Source organism: Elephas maximus, chromosome 12 (genome assembly GCF_024166365.1).
Source record: "Elephas maximus indicus isolate mEleMax1 chromosome 12, mEleMax1 primary haplotype, whole genome shotgun sequence".
Classification (NCBI taxonomy): Eukaryota; Metazoa; Chordata; class Mammalia; order Proboscidea; family Elephantidae; genus Elephas; species Elephas maximus.
This window is the reverse complement of record NC_064830.1, coordinates 84,566,530-84,592,030: the sequence shown is the minus strand read 5'-3', so window position 1 is coordinate 84,592,030 and position 25,501 is coordinate 84,566,530. Positions and strand designations below refer to the sequence as shown.

General features: G+C 45.0%; 1 protein-coding gene across 1 annotated transcript in view; it reads right to left on the bottom strand.

Moving 5' to 3' along the window:
- Window positions 1-12,326: 12,326 nt before the first annotated feature.
- CACNG3 (calcium voltage-gated channel auxiliary subunit gamma 3) overlaps window positions 12,327-25,501 on the bottom strand; it is a 111,646-nt gene continuing 98,471 nt past the window's right edge. The window contains exons 3-4 of the mRNA XM_049903486.1: window positions 18,210-18,350; window positions 12,327-12,838 (exon numbers count right to left, since the gene is read on the bottom strand). Of these exons, the coding sequence (XP_049759443.1) occupies window positions 12,327-12,838; window positions 18,210-18,350 (653 nt within the window). The remainder of the gene's footprint in view (window positions 12,839-18,209; window positions 18,351-25,501) is intronic.

Genomic DNA, 25,501 nt, shown 5'->3' with positions numbered 1-25,501 from the left:
CTTATAGGTAGAAATGTTGCAGAGCCCACTTAACACTTCCTTTTCTTTTCTCCTTGCCATTTTGACTAGTAATATTCAGATGATGGAGCCCCTATCAGCTTGAGTCCCCTGAAGTGAACAACGGAAGCAGAGCCCCAGACGATCATGTGGGACACGTAGCATGTGTTTTAAATCTGCTGATATTTTGGCGTTGTTTGCTCCTACTGTATAAAAAAAAAAAAAAAAAGTTGCTGTGGAGTTAATTTTGACTCATAGTGACCCTAAAGGACAGGGTTAAACTGCCCCATAGGGTTTTCAAGGAGTGCCTGGCGGATTCGAACTGCCGACCTTTTTTGGTTAGCAGCCATAGCTCTTAACCATCGTGCCACGAGGGTTTCCATACTGTATAACCCAACCTATCCTAATTATCCCATTTTATAGATGAGGAAACAGAGCTGCAGGGAGGCTAAATAACTTATCTAAAGTCACACAAGTAAATGGTGGAAAATGGTGGAGCCAGGGTTATGAGTCCTTGCTGTCTAGAACCCTAGGATGACTCAGGTTGCCATACTTTCTAAGTCTCTGTTCTTCAGATTCTCTTTAGTTACACCAGTGGTTCTCAGTTGAGATTGGCTCCTTCCCACCCCCACCCCCACCCCCTGCTCCCCTGGGACATTTGGCAACTGGGAGACTTTTTGGTTGTCGCAACTGGGGGGGGGGGGACTGTGCTGCTGGTATCTGGTGGGTAGAAGCCAGGGATGCTGCTAAACATCACAGAAAAGCCCTGCTCAACAAGGAATTCTCTGGCTCCAAATGTCAGTAGTGCTGCTGTTGAGAAACCCTGACTTATGCTAAATTCCTCTGTTGCTCACGTTAGCCGCACAGTTGGTTTCTTTTGCTTGCAACCAGAAGCTTTGGTTGGGTTGTTATGAGTTAGTTCATTAATTAATTGAAAACAGTGGGGTGTCAGTGCTGGGAGTGGTCTTGTTTGACATTAGCCTAACTGATCTGGAAGGGTAAGTGGCGATAGCTCCACATTTGCTGAAGACACTTAGCTGTGCCAGGCAGTGCAATGCCAAGCCGCTGGTGATAAGCCGCAGGAAGATATCTCACCATGCTGTGTGAGTGGGCAGAGAAGTTGCCAAGGATGAGCTTCAGTGTGGGCAAGTGCAAGGTGCTGTATTTGGCAAAAAATAATTCAGGCTATACTTAGAGATTGGAAGAGGCTGGAACAGGATAGAAGCAAAATGAATAAAACTTTAGGGGACACCAAAGAGTGATTCCCAAGCCTACACATGGGGTCGCCATGGATCAGCATTGACTCGATGGCAGCTGACAATCATCATTATCACCACCTGATTAGACTCCAGCTAACAATGCAGATTCCTAGGCCCCTGCCCTAGAAAGTCTTGATTGAAGATTTGGGCATCAGCTACTCAGTCCTGCTATTTACTGCCTACAGGATAATAGATCCAGTTTTGCTAGATTTTCTGATTTTTTCAAGAGAAGCAAGGATACTAGATTTTATGTGTAAGTTCCCATTTCTCCTTTTTTTTAACTTTTAATTTTGATATAATTTCAAACTTATAGGAGAAAAATAAGAGGAGTATAGAGAGCCCTTTGTACGCTTTATCCAGATTCGCCACTTGCTAACATTTTGCACTTTATAGTGATAAGTTTCCGAGTTTTCAAAACACCCTATGGATCAAGCTAAACGAGTATGTGAACGGAATCTGGTTCTTAAACTGTCGGTTGTGGTTTCTGATACCTGACGCCACCTACCAATTAAGTAGGACTCACTGGGGCGGGGCCTAGGTGTTTGTATTTTTAAAAATTTCTTCTAGGTGGTGCTCACGTGCAGGGAGGGCTGAGGACCACTGGGCTGGTTCTTCAGGGTAATTCCATTTCCCTTGCTGGTGATTGGCTTGGGTGTGGACACGTGACCCAACTCCAGCCAGTGAGAATAAGAGCAGAGTCTGACAAAGCCCTTCTGAGAAAGGTTTCTTCACTCTTAAAGAGATACAAGAAAGGGGCAGCTATTCTTCTGCTGGGTGTTGTTTGGATATGGTGGGAAATTGGCCCAAGTATACAAAAAAAAAACAAAAACCCATTACCATTGTGTCGATTCCAACTCATAGTGACCCTGAATATGGCAGTGTGGAAATATAGAAAGACCTTGAGTCCTTGAATTTAATCTTTGAGCTGCTAAATTAACTAACTTCGGAGCCCCTTTACCTTGAAAGACTTCCTCCTGGGGATACCTTTTTCCTAAGCCAGAGATGGCTAGTGACCTGCCAAAGATTCATGGACACCTCATAGAATATAAAGTTATTGCTTGGAAGGAACTCTGCAGCCATGGATGACATTTTTCAGCATCCCTTCCCCTGGCATCTAAATGGAACCATGTGATTAATTATCACGAATAGAATGTGACATAAAGTGTATTATTTCTGGGCCAGGGTGATTAAGTTTAGGTGCAATATTCCTCACCTTCTTATCATCACCCCTTTTCATTCCCCTCATCTACTAGGTGGATGACACTAGGACAACTGTGAAGCCACAAAATGGCAGAGATATAAGACAGAAACAGCTTGGGTCTCTGAGTCACTGCTTGGAGGAGAGCCATCCAGGAGTGACACTCAGCCAGGTACACCTACATTGGACTTTATGTGAGCAAGAAATAAATGTTTATTGTGTTAACCCCTGAGATTTGGGGCTTTATTTCTTATGACAGCATAATCACCTCTCCATTAATTAATTAGAAACTAGTTAAGATAGAGTTGTCTGTTACTTGTAAGCAAAAGCATCTTACCTGAAGGACCAATTAAGTCTAGATAACCATCTTAAAGCTGGTTTTTTTGTTTGCTTTTGTTATGTATTTACAAAGAAGCAATTAGCACTGCATGAATTTAATCTAGCATTCAGGAGTTGCTTGCTTTCATCCTGGTGACTTGGCCTTGACAGGGCTTTTATGGTGGTTTTGAGGTAGCTTTGGTTTGAGACTAATGATTTCCTAAGGTTCAGACCCTGCTGCTTAGTTTCTGGTTCCTGGTTCTCTCTGTCTTCCAGCTCTTTCTGAACTGAACTTGCTTTGAGATTCTGATCTCCTTTCTATAAACACCCTGTCTAAATTCCACTCTAGCCAGAAGTCCTACTTCCCTAAAAGGGACTCTCAGCTGCCACCCTACAGCTGGGTGTTCCCCAGTTCTGGAGGCACAGATTCTAGTCAGTGTTATTTGGTAACTGGAAACAGACACTCACACAGGCTTGCTCAAGGAAAGGAGATATTGTTGAAGGGATGCAGAAAAAATGTGCCAGGGATTAGAGGACTGCAACTCAAATACAGCTGGCCTTGAGAAAATGGGACAGGGAAGCTATTAGAAACCAACGAAACCACTGTCTTCATCTCCCCTGTGATGGGTCTGCTTTCCTCGAAATAGTTCTTAACGCAGCCTCATTCTTTCCTTCCTTCATTCAGGTGTTTGAGCAGCTACTAGGTGAATAGTGCTATCCTAGGCATGGAGGATTATTTACTCAGCCAAGAAGCTGGACTATATGAAGAAGCATGTGATACCAGAATTGGAGGAAGACACATTAACAACCTGTGAAATGCAGATGACACAACCTTGCTTGCTGAAGGTGAAGAGGACTTGAAGCACTTATTGATGAAGATCAAAGACGAGAGCCTTCAGTATGGATTACACCTCAACATACGGTAAACAAAAATCCTCACAGTGGGACCGGTAAGTAACATCATGATAAATGGAGAAAAGACTGAAGTTCTCAAGGACTTCATTTTACTTGGATCCACAATTAATGCCCATGGAAACAACATTCGAGAAATCAAACAGTGTATCATATTGGGGAAACCTGCTGCAAAAGACCCCTTTCAAGTGTTGAACAGCAAAGATGTCACTTTGAAGACTAAGGTGCGCCTGACCCAAGCCATGGTATTTTCAATTGCCTCATATGCATGGGAAAGTTGGACAAGGAATAAGGAAGACTGAAGAATTGATGCCTTTGAATTATAGTGTTGGTGAAGAATATTAAATATACCATGGACTGCCAGAAGAACAAAAAAATCTATCTTGGAAAAAGTACAGGCAGAATGCTCCTTAGAAGCAAGGATGGCGAGATTCGTCTCACGTATTTTGGACATGTTATCCCAGAAAAAAAACCCAGTGCCGTCGAGTCGATTCCGACTCATAGCGACCCCATAGGACAGAGTAGAACTGCCCCATAGAGTTTCCATGTTATCAGGAGGGACTAATTCCTGGAGAAGAACATCACGCTTGGTAAAGTAGAGGGTCAGCGAAAAAGAGGAAGACCCTCAATGAGAGAGACTGACACAGTGGCTCTAACTATAGGCTCAAACATAGCAACGATTGTGAGGATGGCACAGAACCAGGCAGTATTTGGTTCTGTTGTACATAGGGTCACTATGAGTTGGAACTGACTTGATGGCGCCTAACAGCAACAACAATAATATGCATAGAGGACAAAGTGGAGAACAAAACGGTCAAGGACTCTTCTCTCACAGAATTTATGTTCTAGTGGGGAAACTTAGAATAAATAAATAAACAAATAGCCCCCCCAAATAAAATATTATAGATTTTTGAGCTATCAAGGAAATAAGTATAAACTATAGGGTTGCTGAGGATCTACCACCCGTCTGTCAGTTTGTTGTCCTATGGTGGCTCATGTGTTGCTATCATGCTGGAAACTATGCCACTGGTATTTCAGATATCAACATGGTCACCTCATGGACAGGTTTCAGCAGAGCTTCCAGACTAAGACAGACTAGGAAGAAAGGCCTGGTGATCTCCTTCTGAAAGTTAGCCAACGAAAATCCTATATATCACAACAGAAGATAGTGTGATATACTGCTCAAGGATGAAGATAAGCCCATTCCTCCCCCCATCCCCAGGTTGGAAGGCACTGAAAATACACTGTGGCTACAACAATGGGCTCAAACATAGCAAAGATTGTGAGGTTGGCACAGGACCCGGCAAAGTTTCATTCTGTTGTACATGGGGTTGCCATGAGTCGCAGCTGGCTCCAAAGCGACGGACAGTAGCATACTAGAGACTATCAGGGGGGTGTACTTTAGACAGTGAGTGAAGGAAAGCTTCTCTGAAGAGGTGATTTGTCAGCTCAGTCCTGAGGGAGGAGAAGAGGCCAGCTTTGTGAAGAGTGGAAGAAATTTTAAGCTGAAGCAACAGCAGGTACAAAGGCCTCGAGGCAGAAATGTGTTTGGTTTATTCAAGGAAATGAAAAGGGAGGAAAGTGTGACTGGAGGGTAGATAGCAAGATGAAAAATGGCGTGGAACAAGGTTGGATAGGTCATTACTTGATAACGCAGGGCCGTGAAGACCATGGCAAAAATCTGCATTTTACTCTAAGCGCAATGGGAAGCCATTCCAGGGATGTTTTTTCTTTACCAAACAATTCCTCATAACTTCAGCTTGCATTTGGCCCACTGTGGCTGCATGAGTCCCAAGAGTTCCTTATATCCTATCTGTTCTGCCAACCAGCAATTTCCTCTGTGTCTCTTAGTTAAAATTCCCAGTAGAGACCATCTAGCTGACTTAGTTTACCTTTTTGGGTGCAGTCACAAATCTCAGGCCACCAGCCACCCTGTGAATAAATTGGCTAACCTTATATCAGGTTCAGTCTTGTGATTCAGCCAACTGTGGCTGGAACAGGGCCATGTCCAGAATATGGCCAAGTCCATCTACTAGGGACTGTAGAGAAAGCATGCAGTGATACAAGCCTTTAAGGAACAATTTCCAGAGATAAGATTTAGGAAATGAGTAGTTAACAGGATGCATAATTTAGTAAACTTCTGAAGTTGTATGTTAGATTATGTCGCTTCCCTGATTGAAGCATGTCAATGGCTTCTAAAGGCGCAGGGTCAAAATTCAAAATCCTTAACATGCCTGTAACACTCTGCTCTGGCCCCATCTTTCCTCTTGAGTCTCATCTGATGCCACTCTTGCTCTCTGTGCTCCAGACTTACTGACCTTCTTTTGGTCACTCTCGCCTCAGGGCCTTGGCACATGCTGTTTGTTCCTCCACACTGCCCTCCCTTTACTTGGATATCTCCAACTCTTCCGTTAGGTATGATCTTAAATGGCACATCCTTAGATAAGCCTTCCATCAAAATTATGGACCCCTGTTTATATTCCTTTGTACTTTTTGAACTGTATTTTCCCTTGATGATATTGATCACAACTTTTTTTTCCTCTGTCTCTTTCTCCCTCCCTCTGTGTGTATATATATCTTACATATATACACACATATATATACATATATATATACACACACACATATATACATATAAAACTTTTAATAATGCTTAGGGTATCATTTAAACACTTTCTTACATCTGAAAAAAATTATTTGGGATCTATAACTTTTCATATTACTCTCCCATCATTTTTTAAAGAGAATATTCAGGAATTCTTTTCCCCTGAAATAATCCTTCTCCCAGTACAATTTTTCTTTCTTTTTTAAATTGTACTTTAGATAAAGGTTTACAAAACGAACTAGCTTCTCATTAAACAATTAGTACCCATATTGTTTTGTGACATTGGTTACCAATCCCACGACATGTCAACACTCTCCCTTCTCCACCCTATTGCCAGCTTTCCTGTCTCCTCCTGCCTTCTAGTCCTTACCCCTAGGCTGGTGTGCCCCTTTAGTCTCATTTTGTTTTATGAGCTAGTCTAATCTTTGGCTGAAGGATGAACTTGATCACAATTATAAATGATGTTGATTTATGCGTTTACTTGTTTAGTGTTCATCTCCCAGGCTGGACTGAGAGTTCCGTGAGGGCAGTGGTCATTCTATCAAGTTTATAGTTGTTTCTAGATGTTCAATAATAAGTGCTGGGTGAATAAATGGATGAATGACTGAATGAATGCCAAGATGTGAGAGATTATGTGGCCTGAGGACGCAATAAAGACTTCGTGGAAGGCACGAGGCCTGATCTTGGCCTTGAAAGATGGATAGGTTTTGGAAAGGATGAGGGAAATTATTTCAGGCAGGGATAACATTTGTCAGCAAAGGCAGGAATTAGGAGTAATTATAGCACCCATATGGAGTTCTGGTGGAGCAGTGGTTAAAGAGCTCGGCTGCTAACCGAAAGGTCAGCCATTTTGAATCCGCCAGCTGCCCTTGGAAACCCTAGGGGGCAGCTCTGCTCTGTCCTATAGGGTCACTATGAGTTATAATCAACTTGTTGACAACGGGTGTTACCCGTATGTGTATGAAAGTTGGATAATGAAAAAGGAAGACAGAAGAAGAATTGATGCATTCAAAATGTATGGTGTTGGTGAGGAATACTGAATATACCATGAGCTGCCAAAAGAGTGAAGAAGTACAGCCAGAATGTTCCTTAGAAGTGACAATTGGCAAGACTTCAACTCACTTACTTTGGACACATTATCAGGAAAGATGAATTGCTAGAAAAAGGCATCATATTTGGTAAGTTAGTTAGGTTCCCTTGAGTTGTCTCTGACTCATATTGACCCCATGTATAACAGAATGAAATGTTGCCCAGTCCTGTGCATCCTCACACTCATTGCTATATTTGAGCCCATTGTTGAGGCCACTGTGTCAATCCATCTTGTTGAGGGTCTTCATCTTTTTCACTGGCCCTCTTCTTTACCAAGCATGATGTCCTTCTCCAGGAATTGGTCCCTCCTGATAACACGTTCAAAGTAAAGTAGAGGACTGACAAAAACTAGGGAAACCCTCAATGAGATGGATTGACACAACAGTGGACTCAAACATACCAATGACCATGATGATGGTGCAGGACTGGGCAGTGTTTTTTTCTGCTATGTATGAGGTTGCCAAGAGTTGGAGCTGACTCAGTGGCAACTAACAATAACAATGGTACTTTCAGGGGAGTGTGTGGACACTGGCTTGGTTAGAGGAGAGATGTCTGTTGATAAGATCTGGAAAGTAAGATAGCCTAAGTGGGAAAGAGCCCAAATACGAAAAATGTGAGTATAAGAAATGTATTGAATAATAGCTAACATTTATGTTTCATGTACTGTTCCAAGTGCTTTATGTCTATAAACTCACTTAATCTTTACAATAAACCTATGTAGTAAGTACTATTTTTATGCCCATTTTATAGGTGGAGAAGCTGAGACTCAGGGGAATTGTCTTATCCAAAGTCTCATGGCTGGTAGATGTGGAGCAGGTATCCATACCCAGGCAGATACAGCCGCAGAGTCTGTGTGCTTGAATGTTATGCCAAACTACCTCCCTTTTCGCCAAAATACGAACAGAGAGATGACATGGGAAAAGATCCACTCCAGGGACCGCACAGTAGGGAGTCATGAAAGAGATACCTGGAGTTGTGGTCTTGGAGATTGGTGATAGAAGGCTGTTGGCCAAAAAATGAGTGAGCTGGGAAAGAGAGTTGCATTTGGGAGAGAAGGAGATGGAGAACTCAGGGACAGTGCTCCATGTTTGAGAATTGTGACTGGGAAAGCTTAGTGAGTGGCTGTTATGTAGGAGTCAGGCAGGCATTGGTTGGAGTACCTGCTTTGCCGCTGCAAAGTTTCAACATCTGTACAATGGGTTTAACAATGGTACCAACCTCAATGGTTAGGATTCAATGAGACAAAATTAGTAAAGTTCATGGCACAGAGCTAGGCACACAGGGTGAGGGCCTAGTGAATGTGAATACTCTTCCCTTTAAATGACAGGGATTGGCCACGATCCTGGCTGTGATCTGGGAGTAGTTAGATTACTATTTATGTGATACCAGCCAGCTGAGTCCACTTGAGTAGTTCTCCAGCATAGGCATTCTGAGGGCTCACATTCCAAAGCTTTGTGGGGAGCAGACCAGATGGTGCAGGGAGTCATCCCAGGGGCCAGGGGCCCATTTCTTTCCACCAGCTTTTTGGCTTTTGCAGAGGGGGCCAAAAATACTTACTTGGCCTCCAGAGCAGGCACTCAGCTAATGAAGCCCCTGGGACGGTTCTCTCCATCCCAGGTCAGCCCCCCAGATGCCACAGTTTTTACAACCTTCTAGGTCCCTGGGTGGCAGGCTGCTGCTTCTTCCTCTTCACAGTATGTGCGACCTATTTGCTCCAGCTTGCAGATCCTTCTTCCCTCTCCAAGGGTGTCTGGAGCAGCTTTCCCCCAAGAGTGGGGCAAGATGATTTGACATGATGCTCAACCACAGCATTGCAGGGCATCGAATCGCACACTGAGAAAGTTATTCCCCTTCCAGTTCTCCTTTGATTCTTCTTCTTCTTCTTTTTAAATTTACTTATTGTGCTTTAGGTGAAAGTTTACAAATCAAGTCAGTCTCTCATACAAAAAGCCATACACACCCCACCGTGTACTCCCAGCTGCTCTCTTAATGAGACAGCACATTCCTCCTCTCTACCCTGTATTCCCCATGTCCATTCAACCAGCTGCTGTCCCCCTCTTCTTTCTCATCTCGCCATCAGACAGGAGTTGCCCACATAGTCTCTTGTGTCTACTTTAGCCACAAAGTTCACTCCTCATCAGCATCATTGTCTATCTTATCTGTCCGGGCCAATCCCTGTAGAGTTGGTTTCGAGAATGGTTCCAATCTTGGGCTATCAAAGGATCTGGGGACCATGACCGTCAGGGTCCCTCTGGTCTCAGTCAGACCATTAAGCCTGGTCTTTTTATGAGAATTTGAGATCTGCATCCCATTGTTCTCCTGCTCCATCAGGGATTCTCTGTTGGGTTCCCTGGCAGAGCAGTGACCTTGGATCCTTCTGAGTAAGTTAAGGAAAATCTCTTCTTTGGTGCTAAAATATCTTTAACACCTCTTAACACTTTGGGAATATCCTTTATTACAAAAAGTGGGTGGGCAGCCTTCAATGTAGGACAGGTAACAGTTAGAATGCAGTGTGATCACTGTGTTTTTATTCTATTTCTTTCCCCAGGCAAGTAATACTAGCTTTCTTTTAATGGTGGTGATACAAAGTTTCCTTTAAAAATATATCTACTGAAGTAAAAAGTGAGTGACTTTAAAGAAAAAACATTAGGTAATTAGATGTCTGTGAGGTATGTGGATATGAAAAACTTCACCCTTACTGTACTCAAATGACTGAGGTTTGGAAAATGCTAGAATAGAGGGGAACTCACTCAACTTAGGAAGCGGAAGCCTTGGATATAAATGCTGGCTCTGCTCACTAGCTACCTAATACACTCTCTCTGAGCCTCTATTTCCTCATCTGTCAAATGGGAATGATAATTCTTACTCCATGTGGTAATTTTGAGGGTTAATTGAGATTATTTGATGTACATACGTACATAAGAATGAAACGAATTCTCACTAGTCTGCGCTGTACTATGAAATTCACTGTGATAAGTGTGGAGAAGTTACTAGATTTCCAGGACTTCCATCCCTTAACCAAAAAACCAAACCCATTGCTGTGGAGTTGATTCCACTCATAGTGACCTCATAGAACAAAGTAGAACTGTCCCATAGGGTTTCCAAAGTAGGAGCCCTGGTGGCTCAGTGATTAAGTGCTCGACTGCTAACCAAAAGGTCGGCAGTTAGATCCACCAACAGTGCCTTGGAAATCCTGTGGGGGCAGTTCTACTCTGTCCTATAGGGTCACTGTGAGTTGGAATGGACTCGATGGCAACAGGTGATCTATATGGAAGCAGACTGCCATATCTTTTTCCTTCAGAGCAGCTAATGGGTTTGAACTGGTTAGCAGCCGAGTGTTTAACCACTGCACCACCAGGGCTCCTTCCATCCCGTAAAAAACCGAAAACTAAACTCACTGCATCGAGTGGATTCTGACTCATAGCAACCCTATAGGACAGAGTAGAACTGCCCCATAGAGTTTCCAAGGGGCACCTGGTGGATTCGAACTGCCCACCTTTTGGTTAGCAGCTGTAGCTCTTAACCTCTACGCCGCTAGTGGGAATAAGATGTGAGCAAGTCACATAACCTCTCTTGCCTCAGTTTTCTCATTGGCATATCTTCTTCATGGGTTTACTGGGAGGATTAAACAAATTAATATGTGTATGACACTAGAACACAGCCTAGCCTATAGCAGCATTAGATAGCAACATTAGACAGGTGTTAGCTCTTATGACCATAGCTCTGTGCCCCCTCCTGAGGCGCTGGAGTTCTAAGTGGAAAAGCTCTTTGGAAGTGTGAAGTGCTGGGTGTGTGCCAAAAACACTCCTGGAAGTAAATATTAGCAGGGGTGACACCTATTTCTCATGCTCCCCCTGGAGCCCTCAGATCTTGTGCAAAGCAGAGTCCCCCCAGTACAAAATAGCCGACGCTTGGCTTTTATCTTTCCAAAATAATGCTCACTCTGCTTAGAATACTTCCAAAAATAAGCACATCGTTGAAAGCGTCCATACACATACATAGCCATAGTTTACAACATGCTAATCCTTTTACATGTGATATGTGTTTAAACTTCACAACTCTATGGCGGTGCGCACTATTATATTGTCCCATTCTATAGATGAGGAGACTGAGGCTTAAACTTTAGGTGACTTGCCCAAGACCCCAGAGCTACTGAGTGCTACATCCAGATTTTGAACACCAGTGAGCCTCCAGAGATTCAAGTAGTGGACCATACTGACTCTGACATTTGTGAGGAATACCTTGCTTGGTTTCAAGGGGTGAGGGGGGACCCCTCCTAGTGGTAGAGTGTGGCTGAGCAAAGCTCAGCTTCCAAGAGAGAGATGAGGCAGTTCATTGGCAGGAGAGTGAGCCTGTGTAGGAAATAGCCGGAAGAAACAAAACACTCCCAGCTCAGTTGGTTACAACAAGGCAAAACCTTTAATAACGTGTTTATTACATTAGCTGCTTTGGGGCTTGGACATCTTTGATTTCTGCTCATGTTTTTCTAACATGTAAAGGTGAATGCCTCCCTCAGGGCCACCTGGGTGGTTGGTTTCCTGAGGATTTATGTGGGTGGACAATGGGGATAACTATGACTCACCTGATGGGCATTTAGGAATCCCACCCCTGGCCACCACCCATGACTTTTAGTAAAGTCTTCTTCCAAGGAGGGAAGAATGTGGAGGTCCTCCCAGTAAAGAAGGAAGAAAGGAAAACATCTGGCACAGATACACACAGAGAATAATGACATTATGGGGTTGGCTTGAAAAGTTAGAGAGGAACAGAGGGGCTAGGGCTTGGAGGGGAGGGGGCAAAGAGTGGGAGAGGGCTGAGTCCATTTGGTTTCATTCTTTATAAAAAGTAATACCATCACTAGGACCATGCCATGCAACCTCAGAGACATCTCTGTACACTTCCCCCAAGGTTGTGCTGGGCACGGGGCAGAGGTCAGAGGTCAGAGGTCAGTTCAGACGGGCGTGGTGCGCCTGTTGGCCGGATTATTATGCAGCGACTCTTTGAACTCTTTGGGAGTGGAGTTGTGGAACTGTAGAAAAGCATGGTCCCGGTCGGAGTTGAGGAGGGTCCCCATGGTGATCTTTGAGGGGTCCCGGGAGAGGGTAAACATTGAGATGTCGGTGGAAGGGATGGTGTGGAAACCTTTGCTGATGGGGGACAGGTCTCGGGATCTGGGCTCTGTGGAGCGGGAGCTTGACCGCCTCCGGAATCTATACCTATAGGGTGGAAGGCGGGCAAAAGTAGATTTCTTCAGGAGCTCCGAGTGGGATTTGGCACGTAACTGCTGATGTTTTTCAATGTAGATGTGTACAGCGACCACCCCCACAATCTCCGCGATGATGAAAGAGAAGGCTCCGAAATAGAAGGACCAGCCATAGGAGTAGCTTTTTTTGGAGTCACGCTGCCCGGGGTCTCCAGCATTTGCTGATATATAAACAATGATGCCGATGATGTTGCTTAACCCTAAGAGAGCAGAAAAGAAAAACATATTGTTTACAAGCCTCAGCGATAACTCTCCCTGTTCATCTTGAAATATTTATAGAAAATGAAAGGAAATGGGGAGAAAGGAGAACAGATGATGGCTGGGAAATCCAGCTGCAGAGCTCTTCTTGCATGGTCTGACTCTTGAGAAATAAAGAATTCTGCTGTTCAGTCCTAGGCGATATGCACGCAACAAAAGAATACATCCTCCTCCTCCAGTAAGTGTGGCCAGAACTCAATGGATTTGTTTTCCCTGAGAAGCAATTTATCCCATCAATGCTTCATCTTCAGCGGTAAGTCACGAGGATGGTAAAATGAACAAGATACAGGTTCCTGCCCTTGAGGTTCTCACCGTTAGTAGGGGAGACGGGCATGTAAATGCAATAACAGAAGTCAGTGAGGGCTCTCCCAGAGACATATATAAAATGGTTCAGGGGCAAAAGGGGAGACAATGACTAAGCCACCTCACTTTGTAGATGAGAGGATGTTTGAGCTGCATCCTGAAAGTTGAGTGGGGGTGATCCAGGAGATGAAAGGCTATTGGCTGTGGAGTGTGAGAAAGGGAATAGAGAGTCACATACTAGAGTTCTTCTAGCTTGGGTGATTGGGAGGGTGGTGGCATCTTGAACTAAAATAAGAGAGGCAGCAGAGTGACAGGTTTAGAGAAAAGGAGAGATTTGGATATATTGGGTTGGAAGTGCTTATGGAGAGTCCAAATGGATCTGGAACTGCAGTTTGAGGAGCTAACGAACCCATGAGAAAGAAACAGTAGCTTATCAAGTCTCTCTTATTTGCACAGGATAAGATAATGCTTTAGATTAGCTGTTGTTTTAGAATTAGGAATTGGGGAACATACAGCTGTTGTCCCCAGGGGGTAAAGACTGCGTACTCAGCTTCTCCAAGGGGCAACAGAAGAGCATTGGAAATAGCTGCTCAGCCAACTGGAGAGGCATTGATTCCCCAGGGAGTGATAAGAAGACACCATAGAATCTGAGGGCCTAGGGGCTGTTCTCATCTCTGGCCACTTTTCTCACATTATTCCTCCAAAGGGGAAATGCCTTTTTGGGACCCTTTGCTTAAGGGCTTCAGCCAGAGTTTTGTGCCAACAATGACTCATGGAAGTTGGTATACCAGCTAACATCTCCTTGCCTCCAAATTTAGGGTACCTGTAGAGTTTTTTTTTTGTAGAGTAGAGTGGTGCTAAATGGAGGCTATTGCTCTTGACAATTTCCAACACCAGTTGATAAATAACTATTTCTAGGAGTCTCCTGAGTCCACTCTCTTAGTGGCCCAGACTCTTCCTGGGGATCCCAAAGACGTCCCCACAGTCCAGCAACTAAAGATTGAACCTTCGCATAGCAGGGGTTGCGGGATTCTGCCCTAGTTCTACCATTCCAGTTGACTGGTGCACATGCATTGTTGTTGTTGGGTGCCCTCGAGGAGATTCTGACTCAAACAATTACGACTCAGTGACCCCCCCATGTGACAAAGTAGAACTGCCCTGTAGAGTTTTCTTGGCTGTAATATTTATGGAAGCAGATCACCAGGTCTTTTCTCCTGTGGCGTCACTGAGTAGATTCAAACTGCCAACATTTCAGTTAGCAACCAAGTGTTTAACCATTGTGCCACTGGGTCTCCTTGCACATGCATTAAGGGTTGCTAATATTTTGAATATGATATTTGAGCATACACCAACTAGGACTTGCTTCTAGAAGGCAGGGCTAGGGTCTGGTTCAGCCCTTTCTCCTCTGGGCATTACCCAGCACAGGCATTCATCGGGTGGGCAAAAACCAAAACCCATTGCTGGAGAGTTGATTCCAACTCCTAGTGACCCCAGAGGACAGAGTAGAACTGTCCCATAGGGTTTCCAAGGAGCGGCTCGTGGATTTGAACTGCCAACCTTTTGGTTAGCAGCCAAACACTTAACCACTGCGCCACCAGGGCTTCTAGCAGGTGGGTGGCAGGTTTTAATTACAAAGTCAGAATATGGGCATTGACATAGGCAGCCCTGTGTCAGGCTGCAGGAAACCACAGGATGAAAAATGGCTCCTTTTCCTGGAGTGTCAATTTGGCTTGAAGATTAGTAGGGAAGACACATTCTTTTATATTGAAATGAACATGGATATAATAAGGAGGAGAAAGTGGAATTCACATGAATTTTTAACTTTCAGTGGGAGACTGACTTCAAAGACATTTCAGCTTGCTGAAGGGTGCTTCTGGCAATGCCCCCTGACCTTCTAAAGGCATGTTTTCTCACTCCTCTGCCGGCAGAGAAATCTTGGTGGCAAAGTTAGGGAAGCCCCAAAAGGAAGTCTTGCTAGAAAACCCAAAAATCTTCAAAGAGAGGCTCAGATGTCGGACCAGGTTATAGGAGGGAAGAAGCCAAGCCAGCTACCTTTTGTTGTTGTCGAGTGCTGTCAAGTCAGTTTCAACTCATAGCAACCCTATAGGACAGAGTAGAACTGCCCCATAGGATTCCTAGGCTATAACCTTTAGCTGCCATTCATAGGAGGCTTACTATGTGCAGAGGAGCCCTGGTAGTGCAGTGGGTAAGCGCTGGGCCGCTAACGTAAAGGTTAGCAGTTCGAATCCACCAGCTGCTCCTTGGAAACCCTATGGGGCAGTTCTACTCTGTCCTATAGGGTCGCTATGAGTTGGAATCGACTCGACAATAGGTTTACTATGTACCAGGCACTGTACAAAGTGTTTGTGTGCATCCTCTCAATTAATGATCACAACAAGCCCACTTTTTAAAAAATCACCCCCACTTTACAGATAAAGAACCTGAGACACAGAGAAGATGAGTAACTTCCCAAGTCTACACAGTTAGGAAACGGTGGAGGTGGGATTGGAAGGCAGGACTGTCTCTTAGCCACAGGCGAATTTAGATTTCAGTAGGAAGGCACTGATTTAGATTTCAAGAATAAGATGTGAGTGGGCAATTCCTTTCTCCCAGTCTCCAGACTGTAAGCTCCCTGAGGGAGAGACTAAGTTCTTTTAATTCACCTTCTATGGCCCCAGCTCCTAGCCCAGAGCCTGACCCATAGCAACGGTGCAGTGCAAATCTGTTGAATGAGTGAATGAATTGGGTTGTCATGAAAACTAAGTGGGGCAACATATATTATAATAGCTGCTGTGTATTGTGTACTTACTCTGTGCCAGGCACTGCTCTAGGCATTTTATATATTCCAACTCGTTTAATTCTCATAACAGCCTTAAGAGGTGGGCCATTACTATCCCCATTTTTCAGATGAGGAAACCAAGGCACAGAGAGGTTAAGTGATTTATTGGCTCAAGGTTGCACATGTAGGAAGTAGTTAAGACAAGATTTGCGCTGGGCGGCCTGTTTTCAGAGCCTAGACTCTGTGCCTGGCACATAAATGGTTGTTGATGACTTGCCTGAAACCACAGAACCTTAGGTGGCTGAGCAACAAGGAACCTAAAAGGGTCTCAAAGCTGCCAATATTTCATTTTACAGGTGGAAGAACTAAGGCTTTCGGGTCTCTCAGGGATATCAGAGTGAAGGGTCTAGAGTTGGATCCCAAGCTCCTAGCTTCTTCTAAGGCTCTCTCCACTGCCCCAATGCTTTGCAGTTTCCATGTGTCTAATCTACCTGTCATTTTCAGAATACCCCTTGTGAGAAGAAAGTTGATAGTGACACACTCTTCCCTAACAACCTCCTTCAGAGACAAAATAATGACCCTCTCCTGTTACTAGAAAACCCTTATGTCCACAACACCTCATCATCTGGGTCAGTCAGAGCCCAGGAAGTCTGGACACGGCCACCAGTGACTGGAATGTGCCTCAAAGCAAAACAAGTCCCTGGGATGGCCAGCTGTTACCATCTGTCCACAGATTATGACCATAATTGCCATTGAGCTGACTATATCGCCCTGTGGCAAGATGGAAACCTTCTCCCTGATCTGTTGCTTGAGTTGGTTCCCAGAGACTTGGAGCTCGGAAGAGTCCAATTTTCTTATTTTATAGAAGGGGAACCAGAGTAGGGAAGGAGCCTGACCAAGGTCTCACAAGGAGCCAGGACACCAGGCTCCAGATTTCTCAACTATATTGTTATTGCTTTTACAGTATTAGAATGTAATGTCGTGCTTTCTCTGTGCCTGGCATTCAGTCTCTTCACAACAACCCTAGGAAGTAGGTGATCGTCGTTGTTAGGTGCAGTCAAATTGATTCCAACTCATAGCAACCCCGTGTGATAGAGTAGAAGTGCCCCATAGAATTTTCTAGTCTGTAATCTTTATGGGAGCAGATTGCCAGGCCTTTCTCCCACAGAGCCACCGAGTGGGTTCAAACCACCAACCTTATGGTTAGCAGCCAGCTCAACTATTTGCGACAAGTAGGTACTGTTATTATTTCCCATTTTATGGTCAAGTAAGCCACAGTGTAAGGAGTTAGTAACTTGCCCAAGGCTGCACAGGTAGAGCCAGGATTCAAACCTAGGAGGTCTGGCTGCAGCCCCAGACTCTTACCCGCCATTTATACTCTCACCATTGTTCCCATCCCAATAAATATTTTGCCATCATGGTACAGAATTTGAATGTCTTCACCCAAAAGAGTTAAGCCCCTCCCTGCCCCTGCCGTGTTCTTTGTGCCCCTGAAGCTTTTCCTCCAGACTGCACTGATCTACCTGAGAGAGATTGGGAGAGACGGCAAAGAGGTGAAAGGAGGGATGGCAACCCAGAGGAAAGAGAGGAAGAGGAGGAAAGTAGAGGGGGGACAGAGATGAGGGGTGGAGAAGGAAGGCAGAGAACAGGACCCTGTTCCCAAAGATTGTCTCTCATCTGCCTTGCCACCCTGTGCCTTCTGGTCAGGGCTGCTGTGGATTGAAAGGTCTTCCCCGAGAGCCTCTGGGGCTGCTGGTCTTTACCTTGTTCCCAGCAATGCTTTGAATGACAGGAGGATTTGAGCACTTGAAAAGCTGTGAGCAGTGGTTGACCAGCAAACACATGTCTCAAGGGCCAGAGACAATATATGAAAATGTCCACGTGAACAGAAAGTTGGACCCCTTTAAAACACTGTATCAGGCTTTCAGGCTTAATACACACACACACTGCGCTGTCCACCTTCTAATGTGCAAACACATCCTTGCATGTGCTTTTTTTAGCCAATCTCTCTTTCTCTCATTCTCTCAATTTACCCTACCACTCTGTCTCCTCCCTCTCTTGTCTCATGCTACCCTTAGCTGGAGTTTCAGCATCTTGCGTTCAAATTAAAGTCTTTGGGTCCTTATTGTTCACACAAACAGGTGGAACATTTTATTGCTTTCCTGGAGGGAATAGCATTGCCTTATCCATTTGGCCCTGGCTTTGGCTGGGTGTCTGTGCTAGATGCTCACCTGCAGAGACAAAAAAGATGCCCGCGCTGAGAATGACGTTGTGCCTGCTGCGATGGAACTCACTGGCTGCCACGCATAGCCCACCAAAGAACAGCAGTGTGACGCTGAGGATGGGGAAGACACTGGAGGCCCTCACAGCCCCTGCGGAGAGAAGGAGAAAGGGTTCTGCCTGCACCCCATCCAGCCCCCAGGATTCACCCTCCCCAGCAGGGAGCTGCTGAGGGGAAATCACACATAAATAAGTAGGAGCACAGAGCCCACACCAGCCGTTGGCACGGTCCTGCCACCAGTGCAGTTGCTCAAGGCCTGTGCTTAGAAGGGAGGGGCTTAGGGTTTAAGGCTCTGCAGTCGCAGTCTGGAAATTAACTTGTGTTATTGCATGCTTGGAACCCCGATTCACTGGGACCCCCATCTCCTGCCACTCCCCACCTCTCCGCCTCCCCAGGATGGATTTTCAGCCGCCCATCCCCCTGCCTTTGCCCAGTGACCACTGCCACCGTCTGCCCTTGGCCAGAGCCTGGGCATGGACACAGGAGAGTCTGGGTGGGGCCAAGCCTGGGACCCTGTGAGCATCTGTACTTACCTGTGAGTATTGCTGGGCTCAAGGAAGTATGACATGAATAACAAGCCAAAACTACCATGACAGGTCAACAGAGAGATGGCAAAAGAAAGGAAAAAGCTTTTTTCCTGCTTTTCAAACAAGGGGCCAGGGATTTTCATTCTGTGCTGGGCCCCTCAAATTAAGTAGCCAACCCCACGTACAAGGACTCTCGTCAGACTACATGCTGTTCACCAAAACACAGACTCTTTCCTCACACACACCTAGATTTGAGTAATATGGAGTCTGGCACTCAATAGGAGTCTAATACCTGCTGTGGATTAAACTGTGTCCCTCCAAAATATGTGTTGAAACCCTATTCCTATATCCTTGAGTATAATCCCATCTGGGAGTAGAGCTTTTCTTTGTTATATTAATGAGGCCGTATCAGTATGTTGTTGTGTGCCATCGAGTCAATTCCAACTCATAGTGACTCCATAGGACAGGATAGAACTACCTATAGGGTTTCTGTGATGGTTAAGACTGTGTGTCAACTTGGCTGGGCCATGATTCTCAGTGATTTAGCAATTGTATAATGTTGTGATCACTTTCCTGTTGAAATCTGATATGTGATCACCCCCATGATAGAATCTGCTGAGCCGTACCGGCAGGGGCGGGGCCTGTGGTGGCTCACCGCCCCCTCAGCCTTCATCTCTCTGCCTTCTACTGCCTACTTCCTTCCTGTTCACCTTGCAAAGGTTGTTGGCTTGTTCTGGATCCAGCAGCTGTCTCCTGTTTGACCTCTGGTTCTTGGGACTTGAGCTAGCACCTTACCTGTCCATCTTGAGATTTGCCGATCTTCACAGCCTACGAGCCAGAGTCCTGCTCTCCAACCTGCCTATCTTGGGTTCGCCAGCCCCTGCAGCTAAGCGGCTCAGGAGAAACCTTGTGGTCTTGCCTGCCAGCCTTGGGCATTCCTTGACCATCACAACCTGTAAGCAGGCTCCCTGCTCTCCAACCTGCTCATCTTGAGTTAACCAGCTTCTGCAGCCTTGTGACTTGGGAAAGGACTCTATCCTGATCCAAGGGCTTGGGATGTTCCAACCCCTACAATCGCGTGAGCTGTTTCCTCAATATAAATCTCTCTCTATATATTTATACGCATTACTGGTTTTGCTTCTCTAGAGAACCCAGCCTAAGACAGTTTCCTAGGCTGTAACCTTTATGGAAGCACATATCCAGGTCTTTCTTCCCATGGAGCCACTGGTGGGTTCGAACCACCGACCTTTCAGTTAGCAGCTCGACACTTAACCACTGCACCACCAGGGCTCCTACAGGGTCACTTTGAGTCAGAATCAACTCAATGGCAATGGGTTTTATATCAGTATAGGTGTGTCTTCAGCCAATAGCTTGTGAATACAAAAGAAGCAGGTTGGGCACAGAAGCAAGCTAGTACAAATGGGGAAAGATAGACGCCATGGAAAGATCTCCACGGGATGCTGAGGAGAATGCCAGAGAAGCTCAGACAAGGGTTCTCCCTCTGAGTGGACAGACAGAACCTTTCCCCAAGAGCCAGAGCCCTGAATTCAGACTTCTATCCTTCTAAACTCAGTGAAAATAAGTTTCTTTTTTTCATTTAGGCCACCCACTTGTGGTATTTCTGTGACAGCAGCACTAAAAAGCTAAGACAATACCTAGTTAGTCACTGAATAAACAAATGAATTTATTCATTGAACAAATATTTATTGAGTAGATGACAGGCTGGGTTCTGGGAATACAGCCTGAGGTTCCAGCCGGGATATTTAATGACCAAAGGGCACGGGCACTGCCCTCCAGAATGGATAGGGGCCATGGGCTGGCACGGGGTCCCAGGGGCTCCTGCCTTAACTCTTTAGTTGCTGGATCATGGCAATGACTGAAGGTTCTGGGGGAGGGGCCTCAAGGAGAGGGCTTATGTATTTGCAAACCAGTGTAAGAGTATTTCGGAGTCCCTGGGTGGTGCAAATAGTTTACATGCTCAGCTGCTAACTGAAAGGTTGGAGGTTCGAGTCACCAAGAGACACCTCAGAAGAAAGGCATGGCAATTTACTTCTGAAAAACCAGCCATTGAAAACCCTATGGAGCACAGTTCTACTCTGACACACAAAGGGCCACCATGAGTCGGAGTCAACTTGAGGGCAACCGCTTTATGAGAGTGTTTCACTATTTTAAAATCCAGTATGTCCAGGCCAAGTACATCAGTTGAATATTAATTCTGTATTCAGTGGTATACAGAAGAGCTGGGGTCCCTGTCCTCATGAAGTGTACCTTCTAGTAGAGACGACAGGCTGGACCAGTAGTACTGGTTGCTCTGCACCCCACATTCACTGAGTGGTTCTCTGCTGATCTCACCCTGGCTGATTCCATTTGCTACTACTGCCAGTGCTCAGGCTCCAACTGCAAAGCTCTTTCCTCAAAGCCAGGCTCTTGTTTCTCTTGGTCTCAAGAAAAAGTTTTCTGAGAGTTTGGTAACCGATTTAGCCAATGGGGAAGTATGTAGGAGGGATGCAGGAGGTGAACTGAGGTGAGGTGCTCAGGGCACAGAGGTGTGAGGTGGGGTGAAGTGGGGTTGCCTCAAATTACTCAAATATGGGGCCTGGGCAGACCAGGGTCCCAGATAATGGCTGTCTCTCCCACCCATGCTGTGGTGGGGAAGTTTTGGGAGGTGCTTGAGGGAGCTCTGGTGGCTCAGTGATTAAGAGCTTGGCTGCTAACCAAAAGGTAGGCTGTTCAAATCCACTAACCGCTGCTTGGAAACCCTACGAGGCAGTTCTACGCTGTCCAATACAGTAGCTGTGAGTCAGAATCGACTCCTCCATAGCAACAGGTTAACAGAGCCTAGAAATACCCTAAGGGGAGAAGTGAAGTATGGGGGAGGGAATCTAGCTGCCCTGGCTCCCTGGCGCAGGGCCAGAACAGTCCCCCTCCTGGCTTCATGCCTGTTCAGTTACTCACTGCCCAGAAGTCCTCGGCCCAGGCTAGGCTTCTGGCCTGCCCTACCCTGCAGATCTCTGCTACCACACTGGCTAGCAGGAGGCAGGGCTGGCTCCATGGCTCCTTTAGTCTCCAGGTCTCTAGGGGTGGTCACATGGGCCCAGTAAAGAGCATAGATTATTTATAACTTCTAAATATTTCCACATATGACCTGTAGATTTTCATTTGGACCCTTGGCCCAGGCTCTACAAATATTAGGGGTGAGTCTGCCTTTGGTCATTTCCAGCACCCATTTGGAGCTTATAAATAAATCTTTCAAGTGCTTGTTTGAATTATTGACAGAAAGTATTTGAATCTACAACATAAAGAGTTTAATTGATTGAAAGAAGGTGCCTCTTTTTTTTTTTTTTATTTCAAACGATGCTTAGCCTCTGAAATGTGCTGGAAGAAAATGATCTAAACATTTAAAGCAATTCAGTTGTCTTGGTTATAAAAGTGTGTATTCAAATGCGTGGATCTGAGATATGTACAAGTGGTTGCTTCCCATGGGGTGTAGTGATCATTTGGCAACAGATTAGTGGTCAGACCCCATCCCTCACCCCACAAAAGAGACAGGAGCAGATCCTGTCAATTCTGACTACAGGTGTCCCCCACAGACAGGATATTTCTACTGCCAACCTCTCCTAAGCCAGGCGGAGTCTACCCTGCATCCGTTTTAACCCAGCAGACATGTGGTGGCTTCAGACCAAACAAGGTTTTATTGTCTTCCTCCTCCGTTTCTCCTCCCCAAATTCTCTGGGACTAAGTGGGGGCTCAAGGGGTGGGAACAGGAAAGCTTGTTGGCGTGTAATTCCGCCATTGGTGTCTGAGCAGGGGTTTGACCAGTCCGAACTATTTCATGGGGTGTCTCTATTCAATAGAACTTGTGGATTATCAACTCTTCTGCTACAGTTTGAGCTGTAGCTCACCCCAAAGTGCACAGGAGAAAGAGGAAATGGTAGAAAAATCAATGAGAACTGGCAGCAGGTGCATTAGAAGGGTCGGGAGGGTGCTACAGAATGTCCCCCTGGCCCTACAAGGTTGGGTCAAGGACTTCAAAATTCCCAGCAGGAAACTTATGTAGTCCTTAAGGCGCCTCCTTAACCATGCCTGATTCTGTGGTCGCTAGTGAAGCATAGGCAGAAGGTAGGATAGGGGTGAGGTAGGAATGAAGGAACTGAGGCACCCCCACATTCCCAGAGGGAAGAAAAACATTCCATTGGGAAAGCAGTTGACCTCTCCAAAGAACATACAATTAGCTTTACTTCTGGGGAAATAGAAGTCACAGTTCTGTTGAGTCTCCAATGGAGCAAACTTCGAAATGTTTCATCAATGTAGAAAAAGAAAAACAAAGACCACGGACACTTTGGAAAGAAAAAAACACCATTGGCGGTGACTTTGAAATCATTCTCTTTTGAGGAAGTCCAAGTAACCTGTGTCATCCCCCAAATTTTGGTCAAGCTTGGTTTATAAATGTGGTCTTTGCCCCTTTTTGAGCTGCTGGCATGAGAAATTTGTACAAACTAGGGACATGGATAAGAACTGAAAGAGAGAAGTGGTATGTTTATGCTTAAAAAGTTAGTTTAAAAAAATAACTATTCCTTTCAAGTTGGCCTCACACCATTTACGTTATTATGTGACCATTGTTGTTTAGCCCTAAGTTGCCTTTGAGTAAGGTCTGTCTCTTGGTAATCTTATTTATAACAGAACAAAACATTGCCAGGTCCTGTGCCATCCTCACGATCATTGGTATGTTTGTGCCCATTGTTGCAGCTACCGTGTCAGTCCATCTCAGGGAGGGTTTTCCTTGTTTTTGCTCACCTTCTACTGTACCAACCGTGATATCTTTTTCTAGTGACTGACCTTTCCTGATGATGTGTCCAAAGTAAGCAAAGTCAAAGTTTGGGTTATGTGATTGTTGTTGTTGTTAGGTGCTGTCAAGTCGATTCTGACTCCTAGTGACCCTGTGTGACAGAGTAGAGCTGCCCCATAGGGCTTCCCGGACTGTAATCTTTACTGGAGCAGATCGCCAAGTCTTTTCTCCCACAGAGCAGCTGCTGGGTTCAAACCACCGACCTTTTGGTTAGCAGCCAAGTGCTTTACCACTGTGCCACCAGGGCTCCTCGGATTATATGATTAGAGGTTCAAAGATGTAACCCTCCCTCCCATCTGCAGACCAGCAGGTATGAGCTGCCCAAGAGTAGAGCTAAAATGATTTTAATTTTAAAAATACTCTTCGTGAGCTCTGGGTTACAAACATAATATGAATTTGATGACTTCTTTGGGTTTTAATTTATAATCCCTAGCAGCTTAAAAAGACTTAAGTTTAACACTCTGTAATATTAAATTAGTCAGTTACTTAAAACTTTCCTTTTGAGTGAACTTGATGCTAATTGTTTTTGAAGAAATAGCTTTTAAATCTGAAACCAAGTTTTTTCTGTACTTGGATCTATGTAAGGCCCGTGTCTCCATTTGGACTATAGGGTAGCCATGAGTCTCAGTGGCAACAGGATTTTTTGGGTTTGGTGCTAATCATATGTAACAAATAAGAGCTAAAGTGTATTGTTTCATTATTATGTGTTGGGCCCAGGGCTGAGTGCAATGTAATTGTTGTTGTTGTTGTTAGGTGCCATCCAGTCAGTTCCGACTCATAGCAACCCTATGTACCACAGAACAAAACACTGCCGAATCCTACACCATGCTCACAATCATTGTTATACGTGAGCCCATTGTTGCAGCCACTGTGTCAATCCATCTCATTGCGGGTTTTCCTCTTTTCTGCTGACCTTGCACTTTACCAAGGATTATGTCCTTCTCCAGGGACTGATCCCTTCCGACAACATGTCCAAAGTATGTAAGTCTCGCCCTCCTTGCTTCTAAGGAGCATTCTGGTTGTACTTCTTCCAAGACAGATTAGCTCATTCTTTTGGCAGTCTATTCTTTCACTATTCTTCTCCAACACTGTAATTTAAAGGCATCAATTCTTCTTCAGTCTTCCTTATCATTGTCCAGCTTTCACATGCATATAATGTGATTGAAAATATCATGGCTTGGGTCAGGCACACCTTAGTCTTCAAGGTGACACCTTTGCTTTTCAACACTTTAAAGAGGTCCTTTGCAGCAGATTTGCCCAATGCAACGCATCTTTTGATTTCTTGACTGCTGCTTCCATGGGTGTTGATTTTGGATCCAAGTACAATGAAATCCTTGACAACTTCAATCTTTTTTCTCTTTATCATGATGTTGCTTATTGGTCCAGTCGTGAGGATTTTTGTTTTCTTTATGTTGAGCTGTAATCCCTACGGAAGGCTGTGGTCTGTGATCTTCATCAGCAAGTGCTTTAAGCCCTCTTCACTTTCAGCAAGCAAGCTTGTGTCATCTGCATAATGCAGGTTGTTAATGAGTCTTCCTCCAATCCTGATGCCCCGTTCTTCTTCATATAGTCCAGATTTCAGATTATTTGCTCAGCATACAGATTGAATAGGTATGGTGAAAGGATACAACCCTGACGCACACCTTTTCTGACTTTAAACCATCCAGTATCCCCTTGTTCTGTTGGAACAACTGTCTCTTGATCTATATACTGGTTCCTCATGAGCACAATTAAGTGTTCTGGAATTCCCATTCTTCTCAATGTTATCCATAATTTGCTATGATCCACACAGTAATGTAATTAGCTTATTTAATTTTCATAAAACTGTCAAATAGATAACATTATAATCTCTATTTTGGACCCAAATGA